This window comes from Acanthochromis polyacanthus, chromosome 18 (genome assembly GCF_021347895.1).
Source record: "Acanthochromis polyacanthus isolate Apoly-LR-REF ecotype Palm Island chromosome 18, KAUST_Apoly_ChrSc, whole genome shotgun sequence".
In the NCBI taxonomy this organism is placed as follows: Eukaryota; Metazoa; Chordata; class Actinopteri; family Pomacentridae; genus Acanthochromis; species Acanthochromis polyacanthus.
In genome coordinates this window covers 5042404-5063863 of record NC_067130.1, presented here as the reverse complement: position 1 = coordinate 5063863, position 21460 = coordinate 5042404, and the positions used below count along the sequence as shown (strand labels likewise).

At 42.1% G+C, this 21460-nt stretch overlaps 2 protein-coding genes across 3 annotated transcripts; both read left to right on the top strand.

The window, feature by feature from the left end:
• The first annotated feature begins 49 nt into the window (after positions 1-49).
• On the top strand, positions 50-5478 carry LOC110966345 (zinc finger protein 436). Its single transcript, XM_022215683.2, has 2 exons — positions 50-370; positions 1439-5478. Exons 1-2 carry the CDS (start codon positions 172-174, stop codon positions 3034-3036), a joined length of 1797 nt encoding a protein of 598 aa, XP_022071375.2. The 5' UTR covers positions 50-171; the 3' UTR covers positions 3037-5478.
• A 2526-nt stretch (positions 5479-8004) lies between these two features.
• si:ch211-282j22.3 (ER degradation-enhancing alpha-mannosidase-like protein 3) lies at positions 8005-21460 on the top strand. Of its 2 annotated transcripts, none has more exons than XM_022215697.2 (21): positions 8005-8508; positions 8707-9062; positions 9204-9249; positions 10389-10489; positions 11262-11301; positions 11433-11545; positions 11680-11833; positions 12077-12211; positions 12359-12464; positions 12599-12696; positions 12839-12964; positions 13043-13126; positions 13403-13486; positions 13694-13818; positions 13922-14087; positions 14948-15105; positions 15184-15301; positions 16825-16998; positions 17297-17462; positions 17594-17785; positions 19262-21460. In XM_022215697.2, the coding sequence occupies exons 2-21, from the start codon at positions 8899-8901 to the stop codon at positions 19540-19542; spliced, it is 2631 nt and encodes an 876-aa protein (XP_022071389.1). In that variant the 5' UTR covers positions 8005-8508; positions 8707-8898; the 3' UTR covers positions 19543-21460. The 2 variants fall into 2 exon arrangements, with proteins under 2 accessions (XP_022071389.1, XP_022071384.1); XM_022215692.2 differs by having other exon boundaries at positions 8005-8533.

The following is a 21460-nucleotide window of genomic DNA, read 5'->3' as shown; positions in this document are numbered from 1 at the left end:
CCATGGCAGCAGCCGTTCGTCTACGTCACTTTCATGCGACTTGTCTCTGCTTTGTTTGTTCCGCACACGGCAGCAGAACCGCCGCACACACCCACTTTTTTTTTTTCCCGGGGACTCTGTGTAATAAAATCACCTGCTGAGTTGCTCGCTGTCGCAGCCGCTCGGTCTATCATGGCCAAGGCGAGTGATCTGAAGATCTTCCTGGAGTCTTCGCTGAATGAGATCTTTAAAGCGACAGTGAGCGACATCCTGGACTCAGTGGACCGAACTCTGTCTGAGTACCAGGGCACCATACAGAGGATCGAGTCCGAAAACGAGGGCCTGAGGCGGCTGCTGCTTGAGCAGAAGAGCACGGATTCAGCTCGGAGAGGTACGATGAGGGATGTTTGAGTTTGACACTGCAGTCAACAGTCAGCAAGTTGTGTGTTTGTTTACCTGCGACAGTGTGACAAACAGGAGGCCACCAGTAGATGTAAACAATGCAGCTTTGGCTAAACAGTACAGGGCTGTGCACATGTTTAAGAGCTCCACCTATGAGTGGATTAGGCGATAAAACAGAATATCTTTAGGCTATAGGAATATTACAAGCAATTTGAGTCCATTATGAATTTTAACTATTAGTTATTTTCCTGTTTCCAAGTCAACTAATGAAAATAGCATTCAGTAGATTATTTGATAATGGAAATAACGATTAGTTGCAGCTCCAAAATAATTTTTTAGGTAGGACATAGGAGTGAGGAACGTAGTATTTTAGTAGCTACTATTAGTTAACAGTATGCCTATTTATTAGTATTGGGCAATTGAGGCAGCACAATAGTGGAAAAAGGTTGACGTTGCAATATTTAGTTTTCTTGTGATACACATTTTGACATGGACAAAATACAGAAATTTTCACCAAATGACTTAATAATGCTACTTGAAAAAAAAAAGTAGAATTATTAGGAGGATTTCATATATCTGGAGTATATCTTCATCAAAAATATAAAAGGAATTTGAAACTTCTCTTATATGATCTAACACTGGCAAAGACATCCAACATGGTGTTTTGCTTTGAATAGCTTCCAGATCTGGCTTTGCAGTGCCAAGCGATTAAAGGTTAGTTGGCTAATCAAGGAAATAATTGAGAGATTGTGTAGTAAATCACAATAACTGTGCACCCGAAGATGTAAATATAGCCCTGAAATGTCAGGATACTTTTTCACAATCTCTGTATCAATTATTCTTTCTATTTACTGCATTATGTAGAATGTTGTCTTTAAAAACATAGCTGAGATGCCATTAGATTACATAAGATATTAATAGGATATTGTTGGTCAAATCTGTCCAAGTGTGAAAAATACCTGTGAATGTAGCTTTAAACTATGAAGTAAGTCACAATTAAGTTATTCTAGTCACACTCTATCATTTTGTTTATTATTTTGTCCTTGATTTTTTACAGATTTATGTGAAGGTGCCACTGAAAAGCTTTCCACCACAGAGTGGAACAATGGCCCCATCAGCTCCACCAAGGGTTTGTTCAAGATGTCCATATGCAGCAGTGACAAGAAGAATTCCAGAAGGAAGAATAAAGGCAGGGTGAGGGAGAATGTATCTCCTCCCACCTTTTTTCACCAGAATAATGACATTGTGAACACCAAAACCTCGATATCTGTAAAAGCAGAGCCTGAATTGGATGAAAGCGGTGCTATTGATCTCTCACAGCCATCAACACTTCTCAATCTGACAATGAGACCAATAAAAAATGAGAGCTCGGAGGTCAGCTGTGCCGGTCGTGATATTTACACGGGTTTGCTGCTATCTTCAGGACGTGAAGAAGACTCTGGAGGTAGTGACAGTGATGTCAAAGTCACAGTTGTTTCTGACGGCTACATGCAGGACGAACAGTTTGTTACGGCAGTGGAAGAGGAGCAGAATGGGGCGATGGCGTACAGTGACAGTTTCTCGAAGCAAGAATTGAACTATGAGTTGAAATTTTATCCAGAATCAGAGGTGAATTCCGGGGGAGCAAGTAGACAAGGTGAGGAACCAGAAGTTGCACCGCTTAAGGAGAACGACTTACCTGCTGTTTCTGCAGATGAGTTTTTAGAAATTCGTGACAACTTTTTGCGCTGTCCCATCTGTCCAAAGACATTTAGCCGAGCAACCTCACTCAACATTCACCTCAAGACTCACACCGGTGGGAAGGCTCACAGCTGCAGCTATTGTGGTAAATGCTTCAGCCGATCCGATCTCCTGAAATCCCACAAGCGTACGCACACCGGAGAGAGACCCTATAGCTGCAACATCTGCACTAAAACATACGCACATCCTAGTCAGCTCAGGATACACAAACGCGTCCACACTGGAGAGAAGCCGTATTCCTGCTCGCACTGCGGGAAGCGCTTCAATGAGCACAACCAGCTCAAAGTCCATCTGCGGACTCACACCGGGGAGAGACCGTACAGCTGCCAGGAGTGTGGGAAAACGTTTAGCAATGCGGGAAACCTGCGCATACATGAGAGGATCCACACGGGTGAGAAGCCGTATTGCTGTGCTCAGTGTGGGAAAAGGTTCAACGGCTTGGGCGACCTCAAAACACATTATAGAATTCACACTGGAGAAAGGCCGTACAGCTGCGAGCTCTGCAAAAAGACCTTCAGCCAGGCGGGTCACCTCACTATACACATGAGAATGCACACAGGAGAAAGACCGTACAGCTGCAATGAGTGCGGCAAGAAGTTCACGGTAGCCAGCAGCCTGAAGCTGCACCAGAGGACTCACACAGGAGAGAAGGAGTACAGCTGCTCGTACTGCAGCAAGAGCTTCAGCAGGTCTGGACACCTGAAGAGACATGAGCTGGTCCACACCAAAGAGAAGGTCTTCCTCTGCAGTCAGTGTGGGAAGACGTACACGGACCAGAGCTCGCTTAAAAAGCACCTGAAGATGCACGCAGTAAAAGAGCAGAAGGCTCAGAGCGAAGGCAGCATCAGCGAAGTGGAAACAAACCCAGCACGACCCTCAGCCTCAGAGACACTTTCAGACACTGACAGAAACTGAAACCAAGTTGTTGGAGGTGAAAGGTGTGTGTGATTTTTACAAAATAATCGTAATTCAAGGTCCACTTTTTAGCTTTTTCTGAAACTTTTAAACACATCTTGCTGCTAACATCAGCATACAGAGTTTGATTATTTCAAAGATGTGGTTCAACTGACACCATGTTACCAAACCCGGTACTAAATGAGCCCCGGGGGAAAATTTTTAAATGATGGAGCATCGATGATCAGGAACATTAACAATATTGTTTGCTAAGAGCCTGCTTGCTCATTAAAAGTAAGTCTTGGCCTGATGTTTGTTTAACTGTGTTCATCAGTTCATAGCATCGTCACAACTGTCGATCATAATTTCAGTTTCATCCAAATTCCAAGGCCAATATCTCATCGTTGTTTCAACACTGATGTAAATGAAAGCAGAAACATGGCACTTTAACAAAGTATCTGTTATTTTATTTCAGTACCTGAAGTCACAGAGGCCTGTTAAGCTAGCATAGAGGAGACGACATTCTACCCCTTAAAGCTGCTGTCCGGAGTTTCCGTTTGTTTTCAATTTATGTATCATTTTTAACAAAGCTTAAATGTGTTAGTCTAGTTCGATACTATAATATAAAGTTAGTATAACGCGATATGAAAATTTATTCCTAAGCTCCGCCTTCCTCTCATAGACCCCCATGTTATTCCAAAAAGCGCCGGTTGCTGCCGACCAATCAAGTTCGAGCTTCAGCTTTGTCATGCTGTCAATCAACGGTTACGCGCACAGCAAGCAAGCCCATGCAGAGGTGGGCGAGCTACGCGCTACGCAACCGCGCGCACATTTGTTTTGCTTGTGGAGGAGAGAGCATCAGGGATCAGCAACTTCCAGAAAAGTTACCAATCCCACGGCTTGTCAGGCCAAGAGACTGCAGGACGTTTTTTGGCTCGGGGTGCTCGCGTCGCTCCCCGACCACGGCCTCCATAGCCCGCCTGACGGCTTCGTTTAGATGCCGTGGTCGGGGTGCTCGCGTTGCTCCCCGACCATGGCTTCCATAGCCCGCCTGACGGCTTCGTTTAGATGCCCGACCTCTGGAGGAAGATGTTGGGGCGTCTGGGACATACTCTTCGTCAGAGGAGTCATGCAATTCTGAACTCTAGATAGAAATAAATAAACAATGTAACACATATACACGCGTAAATGCACTAAGTTTGATAAACAACATCATCGAGAGGGATACACGAGTGTAATCACATATTGAAACTTTACTCGTTCGTCCTAGCAGATTCATGTTATTTTGGTATTAGGACAAGTTAGACTCAATACAGCATTCTAACGTAATTCCTTTATTATTTACTGAATGTACTAAATGTAGAAGAGGGGAAAACAGCAAAACAGGCCAGATGCTGCAGCACTCCGGGCACTTCTCTCATGTACTGTGCGCGTGCACAAATAAAGGGGCGAAATCAGAGGGAGGGACCAACAGTGTTTTGGGAGACGCTGCGATTCAAACTCCGGACAGCAGCTTTAAAGGGCTTTTGTGTTTTTAAAAGAGTTTGGAAATCTCACCATTTCAGAGCTCCAAAAAAGCGAACCTTGAGTTAAAGTTATTTTTTAGCTGCTCTTCCTGCGATAAGGGTGTACTTTTTGACTGAAACTATGTGTGATGTTTGTGGTACAGTGCGATACACTGTTGTCTAGTCTTTGCTGTGATTTAGTAACTTCAAATATTTAACAATATGGAATGAGTCATTATTTAATTTGGATTGAAAAACTCCAAACAGTGGCAATAACTTGGACTCTAAAACAGCAGTTGCTCTTTTAAAACTCACTATCAAAATTTTTGTGGTGTTTTGTTGAAAGGTTTAATAAGAAATGACAAATTGTTAGAAATAATTTATGGCATTATGCGCTCATAATTTTATCAAGTGTCTTTGTTAAAGACAATGAATCCCAGGTTTGTGTTCTATCCTTTGATCTCCCTCTGAAAAATCTCCCACATTTAGTGAAAAATATAATTGTTTAGGATTAAGATGCCTCTACACACATATATATATAAACTTAATATATAAGTAACTTGATTAATATAATGCTGTATATAGCTTAAAGTATACAGTTAGCTGTCTGATCCATTGAACTGACCAGAATGTATTTGTGTAATAATGTTAGTGACAATAATTCTGCTGCAGAGAGTATTGATTGAGCGGCTTTAATTCTGATGCTGATCTCAACCAGTGTGACGCTTCTAGAGATTTTTTTTTAGTTTGTTAACTGTAATACCTGGAAATGTGCAGTTGACACACACACACACACAGGAGTGAAATTTCATGTTTAGGATGATAGACTTTTGTGGCAGCTGGTTGGTATGTAGGAAACATGTAGCAACCTAAAGTATTTACTGAGTCTTTGCTACTGGAGTTTAATTGTGACTTCTATGTGATTTGTGTCTAAATTAAAGATATACATTAACCAAAATATGTTTTGGGTTTTATTTACGCCTTTATACATGTGTTTGAAATGAAAGGCGATGTGCTGGGAAAATTTTATGCTCACTAGAACACAAAACACAAGAATATTCAAATACTGACTGAGGGAGGATTGATTTGATTTTGGAAAATGTAACTCTGTTCAGAAATGCTGTGTATTAATGCCAAGTACTGCTCAACACCTACTTATAAAATCCCTATGGTAAAGCATGGCGGTGGCAGTATCATGCTGTACAAATGCATCTTTGAAGCAGGGACAGAACAGATGATATCATGGACGTGAGAGAGACACGTCTGTGACAGTGGACACTGACTGCAGCAGGTCTGCTATTTTTTATCACAAGATAAGTGATCTCATGCAACTAGAAGATATTCGTCGTCTTTCTGATGAACTGAGGGACAAAGACGCTCTGCTGTCCAGGTTTATGGAGGTGGCCCATGAGCAGTCCATGCGGATTGCCCCTCTCTCTGTGGCTTTCCAGGACACAGCACCCTGGGATCCTTCCTGTCCATGGCGTCATCCTGCTCTGTACCATAGACTGTATATAAAGATGTATCTTTATATACAATGTATGTTACCCAGCTGCCAGCGATCATGGACAGAGGTAGTGATCCGGGGCAGGCAGAAGACTCCAGTCAGAGCCGTCTCACCTCCACTCTCCCTCTCCAATCGCTTCATGGCCCTGTCGCAGATTGATGAAAAGCCAGCTGGCGGCGAAGGCCTGAGCTCAGCTCCTGTGGTTTTCCTCTGCGCCCTCCAGCTCCAACAACCCCACCGGTCACCTCGTCCTCTGTTCAGCCTCATGACACTCATCGTGCACAGCTCACAACCTGAATTTTGCTGAAAATTTTAATCTCTTCTGGAACCGCCCTGAGTTTTATGGTCGTGATGGACTGCATGTGAGCACACTGGGCAGCTTGGTTTTAACAGCAAACTTTCACCATGTGGTTCAGTCAACACCTGCTGACTGACTTTTTATGTATTTTACTGAGTGTAAAGAGATATGAAGGGGTTATCCTCAGAGCAACAGAGGATTTATGAAGAGAGCACATGCTGTCGCCCACGAGATGATGATTTACTGAACTCCATTGTCCTTTGTTATGAATGCAGAAGAGGAATTAACCTGCTGTTGCCACCAGCCTGACCATCTCCTGATCCTCATTTTAGAAAGAACATGGGTTACACTAACCTTGCCAGCGAGTTGATTTCTCGCAATATTTGTGAGTTCACAAATCTCTCAAGAAACCATCTTGCTCCACTCCCGCCTTCACTTTTCGTACAGAGCCAAGTTGGCACGGGCCAATCACGCAGCAGTATTCGTGTGTGTGGGGAGGGATATCCGGGTGTGAAGACGACACCAAGCGCCAGTAGATCAAAACAAACATGGCAACGGAGGACAACAATCATGTAGATGCTGCTATTAAGTCAGTTTTAGCTGAATCTCCTATCGCTTCTTTGAAGGAACAACAACGAGACGCGCTTTGCGCATTTCTGCATGGTAAAGATGTTTGTGCTTTTTTACCTACGGGTTTTGGTAGGAGTTTAATCTACCAATTGGCTCCGCTCGTTGTGAAGATCCCGCGATTGGCTAAAAACAAACCTGTCAGAGGCGGGACATACTGTTGCATTGTCTAATCCGTGCCTCTTTCCTCCGAACGGATTTACATGGAGCGGTCCCAGATTGATATTGTGGAGTACTATCAAGTACTACACAATTATTAATCTGGCTATTGCCAGGTTAGGGTTACACGTCTGATCAGAGTCCGGTCCTGATGACATCCATAGACCAATATGAAGTCACAGTCATAGCACCACCTAGTGAATGGACAGGAAGTGCTGCATGTCTAACCTGTACATGCCCCAATCTGCCTGAAACTTTACACGTGTTATCACAGCCCAACCCTCATCACATTCATTGGCTGAAATATACTCTCAATCACAGTGCCACCTGGTGGACATGCTTGGATTCACCGACCAGCAAGAGTGCGAGGATCCGTCCAATGCTGCTTGCAGCTTTAATTATTAACCACGCCTGACGTACGTCAGCGGGGTTACTGCATTCGCTTCGGTATCTGACTGGCTGGGTAAGTATGTATGTCCAGTCAGATATCTCTGCGACTGCTTAAGTCAGGATAATCAAACTTGGCACTGAAGATTGGTCTAAGGTTCCCTGCTCACTTGTGGAGTTACAGGTCAGCAGATCAAATAGGAAGGGATATAGGTAGGATGATCAAAATTGATAGAGTACTTGCACTTTCATGACTTTTGCACTCCTGTTTTTTGTTTTTTGTTTTTGTTTCTAAGAGCCCTGTAATGTTAAATTTCTCCTTTGTGAGATTAATAAAGTCTATCTTATCTTATCTTATCTTATCATACATGGGCGTGGTTCTGCCCCCTACTGGGGGGTCGTCTAGTTTTTATTATTATTATCTCCAAAAACCTGCATCCTGAGGAAGTGTTCAATGTGTGTTACACCCTAAAGATTGCCTGTAAGGGAACCTCCCTGGATAAACAATGCGACGCCCTTTACAATTGTCAGTCTGCATCCCTAAATATAACACTAGTGTAAACCTTACATGATCTTAAATACAGCCAGTCGGATCAGGGTGAGTCTAAAGCTGAAGAGTCGCCTAAGAGAAAATGAATCTTACTATACGTGGCATGAAAGCTGCCTGACAGACAAACTGAGGGCAGCAGTTGCCGCCGTGCAGCCGGGCACCAACAAAGCCCGTCCGCTCTTTGACAGCTCTCTACTCGACACCAGACTGCTGTATTCACAACCGGCGACGTGTCATCCACCGGTTAACTGTATGACACTCCAGTTTACACGTTGAGTGTGAGCTGACGGCGTGGATCATTTGTTTTGAGCTCTAAACAATGTTCCAACCTAGCTTACTTCCTTCATCCAGCTAGTAAGCTCGTTAGCTAACTAACTAGCATCGCTGACGGACAACTAGCAACTTGGTAGCGGGGCTAGCAACAGGAACCCTCCCGGCGGCACTGTGGTGGCTACCAGAGGTTAGCCACACTGTCTCACTGTTTGGTAACTACCTAATATCTCTTTCCTACCTTCCTTTTATTTAACCAGAAGTCAGCTGTTACTCTTGTCTGGACTTCCTCCAGTTAGCTAGTGCTTCGTGGTAAATGTCGTTTGTTGTTACAAGTAAGCTAACGTCAACAGCTGCAGCTCACCGCCTCTATTGTTTACATGGACAGGGGTCATCTGGAGTCCTCCGTGGACATGTGCTGGTCGTAACAACACTGGATCAACTACACAACAACCAGGGTGGAAGCATGGGCACGGAATTAGGGGGTAGCTAGCCGTTTCTCTCCCAAAACGAGGATGACCTGGACTGTTTGACTTGGTGTTGGGCAAAGAGCAGGAGTTTGCTGTGAAAGCTCAACCAGATGCAAGACTGCACGAGGAGATTTGGAGATAAACTTTGCTGGAGTTTGAGCCCACCGTCTGCCACAGGGATGATACTAAAGACACTGCTGGTCACCAGCCTTCTGGGCTGGGCGAAATGTCAAGAGAGTCACAGTATGACAGCAGAGGAGATGACTGTTATCAGGTGAGGAATCTGCAGTCAGACATGTAAAGACTCTTTATGTGTGTTTGGGAATGAGTGACCATGAAAGTTTCTGCAATGTTGTTAATATATTACAGTTTTCATTTGATTAAGTTGTATTTTTCCTTTAATTTTTTTTTGCAGGAACCAAATTATTGAGATGTTTGACCACGCTTATGGCAGTTACATGGTAAGGTTTACTCTCTGATACAATAATTGTGATATCCACTATATTTATGCATCAATCCAGAAGATAGATAGATACTTCATTAATCCCGTGGGAAATTCAAGTGTTCAGCAGCTCACATACAACAACATAAATACTAAAAAGACAAGACAGGCAGGTCAGTGACATTATCCTTAAAGGTTAGTATATACTCTGAAAAAACCTGCTGTACAATACTATAAGAACATGGAAATACTAATTGTAATTAAAGGTCAATATACAGCGTTTACACATTTCAAGGCACCGTGATTAAAAGTGACAGATAGTAGGAAAACAGTTTTATTAAACTGCCTACGGTACAAGGATCTTATGTGTACTGAAAGCAAACATGCTGGATTTGGTTCCTTTAAAATCCCGTGATTTATGGTGGTCTTGACACTGTTATCTGTGTGTATTGTTATATGCCTTCCAAGTAGGAGACAGGATTTTACTCAGGTGACAGAGTTTGATATTTGTGTTGACAGGACAGGAAAAAATAAACAGCCAAGATATCTAGTGTAGAGATGGAGAAATGGTGTGATTTGCCTGTGGACTCTGAAAATGTAGAGAGAGGAGACAACTACTGTACCTGCTGGGTTTGGTAACGGCAATCAGAGTGGGCAAGCAGTTGGGTCTTCAAGGATTCAGAGTTTTACAGCTGTGTCTGTGCAAGTCGAAAAACAGGACTTCACAGGGAGAAAAGAGAAGTGAAAACAGGAGTAAATATAACCTAAGTCAAGTGTATGTTTGTTGTAGATTGCACAGACAAATGATGGTAAGAAGACACTGGTGATGGCTGCTAAGAATAAGAGGCATGTTAGTAAGACAAGATGTAGCAGCTGGAAACACTGTTGACAAAGATCATTTTTAGCTTCAGGTGTTGTTGATTGTTGGGTGTTTGTGGAAGATACAGAGATTATTATTAGAAGGAACTTAACCAAGTGTCTCCTTTTGCTTGACTGTGAAGTATTTTCTATTTTGGATCGCTTGGGAGCATTTTGGGTGAGTGGTTAGTGAGAAACGTGACTGATTCTCAAGTAATAAAGGGGTGCTTTAAGCTTTTGAGCTCAAGTCGTTTACTGTTAAGTAAAGATCGAAGGCAATAATGGGTCTTTCTTTTGCAGAAATATGCCTATCCAGCAGATGAGCTGATGCCTCTAAGCTGCCGAGGGAGAGTGCGAGGGCAAGAGCCCAACAGAGGGGACATAGACGACTCCTTGGGGAAGTAAGTTTATCACGATTTGACCTTTTAAAAGAGTCTTGTACTGTCACAACTGTGAAATTCCCTCAAATGAACAAGTCATGTATTTTTTATCAGTTTGTGCCATTTCATACAAAAGGCATTTGCAGCTTTTAAGTCTTATGTCTACACCAATTGACTATGAGTGCATGTTTGTTAAGAGATTTCCTTTTTTAAACTCATGACTTCCTGGTTGCAAAGCAGAAAAATGTGTGCTTTTTTTGTAGCTTTGTATCCACCTCATATTAAAGTTATTCACTGTATATAGTACTTAAGTTGGCATTAAATTAAGAGAAAATACTTTCAGCTTTATCTCAAAAAAGCAACATCCACTTTTATTCTTCTACAAACATGTATGAGAATGGGGATTTAATATTTAATATCTATGTAATGCCATCTCTTTCTAGAAAACATTTTGCAGTTTTCTTAGAAGACAGAGTCTGAGGAATTCCTTCTTAGTGTACTTCTCCTAACACACTTAATTGGACATGGAGTATCCTAGTTATTGTAATAATAGATGCTGTTTTAAGTCAATAAAAGATACAAAAAGGCATTAAATTGTGGACTTGCAGTATAATTGATCCATTTATGTGCACACTTATTGCGTAATGTAATTTTGCTGCAGTGTCAGCAGATTTGACTTTGAGCAGCCTGTGGTTTATTACACATTTAACTGGATCAGTTGGAAAGTGGGACACCAGGCCCACTGCACCCTGCCAGCTCCAATATCATAGCATTTGTTCCACCTTTTGTGTAGGTTTTCTCTCACTCTGATTGACACCCTTGATACCCTGGTGGTGAGTACTTGCTTTTCCTCTGCTTCCAAGTGCAAAAAATGTTCTGTTTATGAGCCATTTATCCTTTCTAGACTTTTTGTGTTTGTGCTTCTTTTGATTCTTTTCTTTTATCCCTGTGTGTTTACACTCAGGTGTTGAACAAGCTCGATGAGTTTGAGGACGCTGTGAGGAAAGCTGTGAAGGATGTACGCCTGGACAACGATGTGGTGGTTTCAGTGTTTGAGACCAATATCAGGGTTTTAGGGTAAGAAATTTGCCTGAGGTTTGTTTTAGTTTTATCTTTATAACTCTTCTGAAAGTAGTTGTACACCACATCTATACAGTATTTTGTCCCACCCTTTGCATTTCTCCTTTAATTTGGCATCTTACTCTCTCCAGTGGGCTTTTGGGCGGTCATGTGATGGCAGACCTTCTACGGCAGCGGGGAGACAGGATGCAGTGGTATCAGGATGAGCTCCTTCACATGGCCAAAGAGCTGGGCCACCGATTACTGCCTGCCTTCAACACCACCAGTGGCCTTCCCTACCCAAAGGTAGCCCTTACTTTATTGTTAAAGATCACAGATTTAGTTTTAGATGTATAATATACAGATGATGAAGATATTCTGCTGTCTAACCTTCCAATGAACGACCCTTAAAATTTAATCACTGCATTGATGAACGATTCCTCACAGTCAGATCATCACAAATGGGATTATAAACAATGAGCTTAAGTATCTGAAATAATCTTGAGCTGAGTCAAGTGACACGTTTTTTTTGCTGTTTTGCTTCACCAGGTGAATCTACGGTATGGTGTCCTCAACCCACTTTCACGAACGGGCACTGAATCAGACACCTGCACAGCATGTGCAGGAACAATGATCCTAGAGTTTGCTGCTCTCAGCAGACTGTCAGGAGAGTCTGTGTTTGAGGTATTACCTTCCTCTGCCTCTTGAAAATATTTTTCAAGACTTTCAAGATTTTTCTCAGATGGCACATGTGATGAAGTCATAAATGAATCCTGTAATAATGTTTTCACCACAGACATTCTCAGAAAAATAATGTTTATTGTGTTCCAGGAACATGCGAGGAAGGCTCTGGATGTCCTCTGGGAGCGGAGACAGAGAGGAAGTGACTTAGTGGGGACGGTCATCAATATCCATAATGGAGAATGGGTCCGGAGGGGTGAGCCAATTTAAACACAAACATGCTTTGTGTGACTATAAAACTTTGCTAAAGGCAAGAGATGAACCCTGGAACCAGATGTGGTAATTGAACTATATTACAGTTATTTAACAGTCTCCTTTCTGTGTTTGCAGACAGTGGAGTTGGTGCTGGTATCGACTCGTACTACGAGTACCTGATGAAGGCCTACATCCTTCTAGGAGACAATGTTTTTCTGGAGAGGTTCAACGTTGTGAGTCTATAAATATACCCTTACCTCTGGCTCGGTCTGTGTTGTGCTCCCTGTTGCAGCATCATCGGCCACACCTGGTCATTTTGTTCACTTTGTGGTTGTTTGCGGTGATTGCTAATGTATTTTTCATTGTCTGTAACAGCACTACAGTGCCATTATGAAGTACATCAGTCAGCCTCCGCTTCTGCTCAATGTCCACATGCACAACCCCACTGTGAGTGTACGGAGCTGGATGGACTCCCTCCTGGCATTCTTCCCTGGCTTACAGGTCTGTGATTCTGTTTGTAGAGGGCATAGAAATCGCTGCATGTGTGTCGAGGGTGACGTCTATTTCTTGGTCACACAGGTTTTGAGAGGAGACCTGAAACCAGCCATTGAAACTCATGAGATGCTTTACCAAGTCACAAAACAACACAAGTTTCTTCCAGAGGTATGGGATCTCTGCTCATTTTTGCTCTGTTAGATGCCATATAAACTATTTATAATCCTCAACAGAACTGGGCAACGAGGATAACATTTAATCCTTAGATTTATTTAGTATGTGTAATGACGTGTTGATCATCATGTGGATGTTTGATGTAAATGATGCTCTTCAGTGTCATATATTGCAGTAGGAAAAAGTCAAATGTTGCACCGAATTGAGAAAAAATAATTGGAAATGTGTCTCATTCTTAATCAGTCGTGTTCTTTTTCTTTCTCCCTGAAGGCTTTCACCACAGAGTTCAGAGTTCATTGGGGCCAACACCTACTGAGACCAGAATTTGCAGAAAGCACCTACTACCTCTATAAGGTGATAAAGCTAACAGGACCGTGTCACTGACACAAATAAAATATAATACTTTATAAAAGTGGGTTCTAAAAGGTCAACTGGCACAAATTGGCTAATTATTGAAACTACTCCACTACTGTACCATATACAGTGCAAAAAGATTTCTTTTTTTTTTCCCCATTCTACCTTGGAAGTTGTGGGACAAAGACTTTATTTTAATCTCTGCAGGCCACTGGCGACCCCTACTACCTCAGAGTGGGACAGTCCATAGTGGAAAAACTCAATGCCTACGCCAGGGTGCCTTGTGGTTTTGCTGCTGTGCAAGATGTCCGCACTGGGACACATGAAGACAGGTAATGTGTGACACAAGTAGTGCCCAATTTAGATAATGTGGTCTGTTGACAAGCAATTTAACAGAGTGATTAAAATCTTATGTGTATGTTTGTGCTTGCATAGGATGGATTCGTTCTTTCTGGCAGAGATGTTTAAATACCTGTACCTGCTGTTTTCGGAGAAGAGCGAGCTGCCAATTAACATCGACGACTACATCTTCACCACAGAAGCTCATCTTCTACCCGTCTCTCTCTCCACCACTCAGCCACCCTGTCAAGGCAACAATACGGTAACAGCTCTCACTGTATCACCAACACTGATGTTATAGTTTGATGTTTAACCCTTTAAGCTTCAGTGTACCGCCGGCGGTACACCTACTAATTTGCATAGGAATTTCAAGAATGTCCGACGGCCGCAAACGCGCTTATACAAACACTATACACCGATGGAAAGCTTAGATTCTCATGAATCTGCCGGTATAAACCACTTTCAGATGCGATTACCACAGCGGGTGAGAAAAACACATTTGTCCGACAAAAACAAATATTCATCCATCCGTTCTCTATACACGGCTTCAACGCACACAGCGCGACTCACATTTCCGGGTTCATTATTATACACAAAAAAAAAGATTCCACAAAAAACGGCCATAATCCAACCTTTTACATCCAGATGACACAAGCCAGGAAACTATTTTGTCCAAAACATGTCCTGAAGTCGGTATAAAATCCCCGAATCGGTCCTTTTCAAGGAAAAGCACCTCGCGATGCCCGTCCAATATTCCCCGTATTTTTCGTAATTTTTTTTATTTAAAAATAGAATATTAGCGATTTTTTTGTACTGAAAACGGCTGGAATTGACTGAAGCTTAAAGGGTTAATATATACAAGCTGATATAAGTTTCACACATACGACACGACTGTTCATTTGATTTTATTAGACTGTGTAGTTAATGGCACCCTTTACAATTATACAGTGGGATCAATTAACATGCTGTATCGATTACACACACAGATTTGATCTGATTTCTATGATGGTGTTTATCGAGAAGTGAACATTTAAATTGCCAGTAGTGACACTAGCAACTTCTAACTGACATATATTAGTACAGTAGACTTGTAGGTAATTAACCGTGGGTCCTTTGCTCCAGGAGACTGTTCCTGTCTCTCATGAAGAAGATCTGTTTACACACTCCTGTCCCAGCACAGAGACATTGTTTCCTAACAACCCTTCGTTTGCCAAAACCATCCGGGACGGCTACAAGTACCTCACTGGGGTGGGACGAGCCTTCCACCCTCTTCCTGTCAGGTACGTTTATTTGCAAAGTGCGTTTGATTTTGAGTACAACTTCTGGAGTGTTAACTTGAGTGTGTTTATACTTCACAGGGAAATTGAACTACCACTTCATGATAACGGCATGGAGCCGGTGGAGTTCTTGAAAAGCATGGGCATTTCTCTCACTCCACTGAATGAAGTCACTGCAGGAGACACTGGAAGTCTGAAGGTACTTTGATTACTGTGTACTCACTTCAGTTCAGACCCCCAGACGTTGTCCTCGTCTTGCTGTTTTATTTATTTTTTTCTCAGTATGTAAATCTACAAACCCATTGGCAAGCAAGCCTGAATAATTAGAATGAATGGTTTGCATTAGACCCCATAATTATTTTACCTGAATAATTTTGAAGGCCCTGCTGTGCTGATTCTGAATGTTATTGGGACATTAGCTTGGCCTATAAGTCTGGGTCAGAAAGTTGCCAGATAAAATACTCTTAAGGTCTAACCGAAGCTTTCAGATGTAGTCACTACTTGTCTTTCTAATAAAAAAAGATAATTTGATATTTGCGACTGACAACTGATCACCGGCAAGCTCACCTTTACCAGGAAAAAACCTTTGACAGCATCAAGCTAAGAGAGGGCAGCCATCTGCCTCGACCGGTTGGAGTGGATGGAGAACTGAAAGGGATAGCTGCAAGAAAAAGACAGACAACAAATAACAATAGACACTGGGCAGGCTGGTGGAGTCTCTAATGTTACATCAGAAATCTGTTGTTCTGGAGCCAGAGATACCTGGAAGGAGGACAAAGCAATTATTCATTGTGAAACCATACAGTTTTATAACAGGGTAGTTATACATCCTGCTGTCAGACCAGTTACATCATTATTATTGTGCAAATAGCATTGCTTTCAGCAGTGTGGATTCTGGCTTTTAATCACATGATAAAGTTTTTTTTAAATACATTATCTTCTGGTCAGATATGCTCATAGATTTGTTAATGTTTACTTAAGCAGTAAGTATGACCCCGCTAATATTATGAGATTTCCAACAGCAAGGGAAGATAGGAAATGTAGGTTAGTGTCCACAATTGTGGAATGCCCTCCCCAACCACCTGAGGGCGCCACAGTCACTTGAAGTTTTTAAAAAACAGCTGAAGACTTTTGTTTTTAAAAGCGTTTTCTTAATGTGCTGTATTTTTATTGTTGATGTTTTTATCTGTAGCACTCTGAGATTTGATTTTCAAATGTAAAGTACATTATAAATTAAATTTATTATTATTAGTATTATTATTATAAGTCAAGTCAGTTTTATTTGTCAATTACTTCACATGCATTAGACCTACAAAGGAATCCAAATTGCATTCCCCGCTGTCCCATACGGACATGTGTAAAGACAAGACAAACAATAAAGTGCACAGACACAACAAAACACACAAATTAGACAAAGAAAAAGTAAGTGCATAATAAAAAATGCTAATAAAGGCAAAAATAAGTAAATAATCAAAAATGCTAATTAAAAATGCTAATGGGCACTGTGGTTCTTATAAAAGACAAGAAAAGATAAAGATATGGTAGTGTACTGTGAGGTAGGTTTGTTGTGCAAGGTCAGTGAGTCCAGGATCCAGTTGCAGAGTAAGGGCTGAGTCCCAGTTGACCAGTTTGCTATAGTGCAATGGTATAAGGATAATAAGGATATCAAGTGACCAACCGGTTGTTGTTTTTCATCTGTTTTCTACATTTTTATCCCTACAGGAGCATAAAGGAGTGTACAGAGTAAAACTTGTGGCAGAAGTAAGCCAGACCTCAGAGGAGGAGGTGGTGGTGCCTCATGTTGTCCAGCTCATATCTCCTCCATTTCTGGGTCGGACGGTCCTCACTGCAGGACCTGCCAAGTTTGGAATGGACCTCATGAAGCAAGAGCACGGGGTGAGATGAAAATACACTATACTGAGTCGACATTAAAGCTAGAATAGTAAATTGTAATGAGAACAAAAGCAAAACTGACAGACTTGATCAACAATATGATTTGAAAGCGGGTATTCGTGTTGTAGGTTTCTCCTGAACTACGCAAATTTTGTCTTTTTTTTTTCCCTCAGTTTACTCCAAAACTAATGATGCTTATATACACTTTTTCATTTCTCTGTCTCATTTTTTGGAAGCATGCTGTATTTTCACGCTGCTTTTTCCTCAAATACAAGCATAAAAACATACTCCTGTGGCGCAGGTGAAGGGCAGCATTGTCAGAGCTTCTCCGTACACTGCATGTGGGCCAATTGATAATCCAGTGGAGCTTAAAGGTCATATCGCACTGGCACTGCGTGGCGACTGCATGTTTGCTGCAAAGGCCCGTTGGCTGCAGGAGGCGGGAGCTATAGGAGTGATCTTTATAGGTGAGTATCATCACAATGTGAAGTGAAAACTGGAATCTCATGGTTAAATACACAAACTTTAGAATAATCACCCAGTCTGGACTTTAGAGAAATGAAATGGTTCCACTTATCACCTTTTATTTTCTCCACAGATCACCGTGAAGGAAGTAACAGCGAGGAAACTCCCCTCTTCCAGATGGTTGGAGACGGTGACTCCACTGAAGACATCACCCTGCCTTTGGTGTTCCTGTTCAGCCGCGAGGGTGCCGTGCTCACAGCCGCCCTGGAGAAGCACCACAATGTGGATGTGCTGCTGCTGCCGAAGGAGAGGCAGCTTGGACACGGTGAGCACCAGGAGGCAGAAGATTAAAGCTGACGATTTTCAGTTTGTATTGTTTAAAAAAAAAAAATATGAAAAGCCCAAAACCAACAATATGTCTGTCAACAGCTCAATACTGTATCTACCTGAAAAACTGGCACTGTGGCTTTTAAATAGGAAGTAGTGACTATTTTCAGTTGCACATTTCATGCACTAGTGAATAATAAAGACTGCTTGACAGTCTCTATGTAGAACTGACCCAAGATAAACCCATGTGCGTTGACATGAGAACATCTGTGACCTCATGCAGAGCCGTGACGCATCGGTGTTCTTTTAATAGTTTTTGGACAACAATAGAGGTCTGTGATGGTTAGGATAAAGTGTCTGTCTGCTGCACAGGCAACACATTTTAATGGGTCAAGTCGAAGTTAGTTGAGGTATTTATTGATTTATTCTTTGTCGACAATAAGAAAGAAATAAAATATCATCAAATCGATCCTTTACATAATCAGCTGTTACTTACAAGCCACTATGCAAAGTTAGAAAGATAATGGATCAGTCTGGAGTGACCTGATGCTTCCTGATCCTGACACCAACCTAGTTTGTCTCTGAGGATGAAATCTGTTTGTGTCCGTCTTTCCCTTATGCAAAGTGTCAACAAAATATTGAGCATTTTGTGTGTCATGGTTTCAGTGACTGATGTGGAGTACAACTGTATTTTACTTTTGAATTTTGGCAAGACTATACTGTTAATCTTCAGCCCGATCTCACGAGGATTCGTGAAACTGTCACGTAAATTTTTGTTTCGGTTTCGTGCGCACCAACACGATTTCGTCATGTTTTTCGTGCCGCTCACCACGAAATGCACACCAATGTATTTTAAACGGCGGACTTTTCGTGCCACTCAGAACGTATTTCAAAAGAATGTGTATATTATATTTTTAAAGTAAAACCGTGGCGAATCCAACGCTATATTTTGGATGACATCGTCCCTAAACATAACCCTAACCATAACCCTAACCATAACCATAACCATAACCTAACCATAAGCCGGTGGTACACTTACCAATTTGCATAGGAATTTCAAGAATGTCCGGCGGCCGGCGGCCGCAAACGCAATCACACAAGCAGTATACGCCGATGGACAGCTTAGATCGTCATGAATCCGCCGGTATAAACCACTTTCAGATGTGATTACCACAGCGAAAAACATTTCGTGGTGAGCGGCACGAAAAACATGACGAAATCGTGTTGGTGCGCACGAAACCGAAACTAAAACTTACGTGACAGTTTCACGAATCCCCGTGAGACCGGGTTGTAATCTTACTGTTGTTTTGATTTGTAGTCCAGGGCCGAGAATTACCTCATTTTATTTGTTTTCATAATGACTTGAGCAGATAATGTGCCTCACCGCCGGGTTTCTGCATTCAGAATGGCAATAGAAAAGTTTAAAATGATATCAAATGTCAAGTCTTAGTTAATGTCTGTCCTCTTTGTGCAGATAAAGCAGAAAAACCTGTCAGCATGAACATAAAACTCCGCCTGGCAGAGGAGGGGGAGCTGGAGGAAGGAGCAGCTAGTGGACCCACCCTGGAGCTCGTCTTGGAGAACGACGAGCTGCTTCTTAAGGAGGAGGTGGAGGAAGACCTCAGAGGACAACGACAATCACAGCAGCAGCAGCATTTCTGCACTAAAGCAACAGAAGACGACAGAACTGAACCATGTTCAGCAGATTCATCTGCAACCCCAAACTCTAACAGCGGACCAGACACAAATCCTTGATCCTGAAGCAGCCAGGTTTCCCAACACTGGTTCTTTGGCGCTTTCTGAATGGTGCGTGCCTCAGAGCCCCTCACTGCCCTACAGCACACAGAGCCCGAACTGACACATCCTGCATGTTTACGACTGATGGAGGACAGTCTAGGAGCATCACAGCCCCGCTCACATCCTACCTTGACTCTGATACCTCCAGACGGCTCTGTGTTTCTTCAACACGGAGATTCTGTTCTGTCTGGTGCAGGAAATGAGGGAGTTTGTGTTCTCATGAGACCAAACCAGGCAGTCAGAGGCCAAAAGCTGTGGGTTAACAAGAACTGGCTGTTGCTGCTGGAACCTAAACCCCTAGCCTGTAGTGTTGCTGTTTTAGGCACATATAAGGTGTTCGTGGTGATGACGACATAGATAATTGAGTAGAATTACAAAAGACCTCATCCTCGAGAAACGCATAGATTAAGGCAACAGAAAATGTACTCTGCTACATTTTTATGCAATGCAGTTTGTTTTTAATCTAGATTGCACCTTTTACTTCAACAAGTACTGTTTTGGTGTTCACTAGTGGTGAGTGGGATATCACCGGGCCAGTAGGTGGTGTAAGCTACCAGAACTTCTCAGTAATATAACGTTAGGGGATGAAGGACACAAACTGGGGCTGATTTCGAAGGTTTGTTTTATTTCGTATTGGTGAGAAACTTCAGGGAATTTCACGTGTGAATGCAGTTTGCAAGTTTGACCCATTTGAAGAAGTGTTTGTGTGTGTGTTCTGCATTGCCTTTTATTTTTATTTTTTTGCTATAATGTGAGCATGTGTGTGCGACGTGGGTAGAATCTATAGTACCCAACAAGACACTCAGTTGAAATATTGTTGTCGGGAGGATTGACCACCGTGAATCTCATAACATTCAGTTGGCTACTTTTACACGCTATAGAAGTAACAGATTAGTGAATGATACCGCCTTTAAAACACTGAAAACGCTCTCAAAGCTGATTTTCTTGCAGCTGAAGTCTGTGGATAACTCTGATTCTGGTTAGTTCCAGGTGAAGCGTCACAGGTTGGTCTGCAGTCCCGACTGCTATGCACTTTGAAACACTGGTATGAAACGACCATTCAGGCCGTCTTTACATTTGTTTGTGTGTATTGCAATAACTAATTTTAATCGCCAGCAGTCATTCGGTGTCACATTTACGCTGTGTACTGATGCAATGTCTATATCCACATTCGATCTCAGAAAAAACTGACTTGGTTAGTATTAAAGCATTAAAAAAGTTTAGTGATCGTTAGGTTTTGCTGGAGTACGGCAAGGTTTTGCACCATCTGATGTGCGATAACAAACTGGAAACACAAGTCGAACCCTCATTGTTCCTACAGTCTGATTGAACTCTTTCCTGGATGCTTTTTGCATCCAGATTTGTTGTTTTGTCAGGACTTAAATGTCGCACAGGCCAAACCACATCCCATTACATCTTTGTGCAGCAGTTGAAAACAAAGCATAACTCTTAAGTTATTTTGTATTCACATACTTTACTCTCACTAATGATTTTGGACTTTTGTGGTAGATTGAAATGTGAGCTGATGTTTGTGTGGAGAAAAAAAACTGATGCCAGATGATGTTTTATGTCTGTACAGTGGACCGTTTAATGATGCTGCTGAGCTAATTTAAAGTCTTAATCCAACGTATTTTATTTTTTGTTTAGCCTTTGCCAACCCGTATACCTCAGGACTCTGTACGTTACTTTTCATACACAGGAAAGGACCATAGACATGAAACAGGATCTTTTTTTATTACTGTTTTAATTTCTGAGGGGTTTTTTTGGTCGGTGACTAAAGCTCAAAAAGTGCCAAAAGAGATGCATGACATCTTCTCTGTATTCAGTTTCTGAGATGTGAGCTGAGGCAGTTTTGTCAATAAATTCTACATCATGA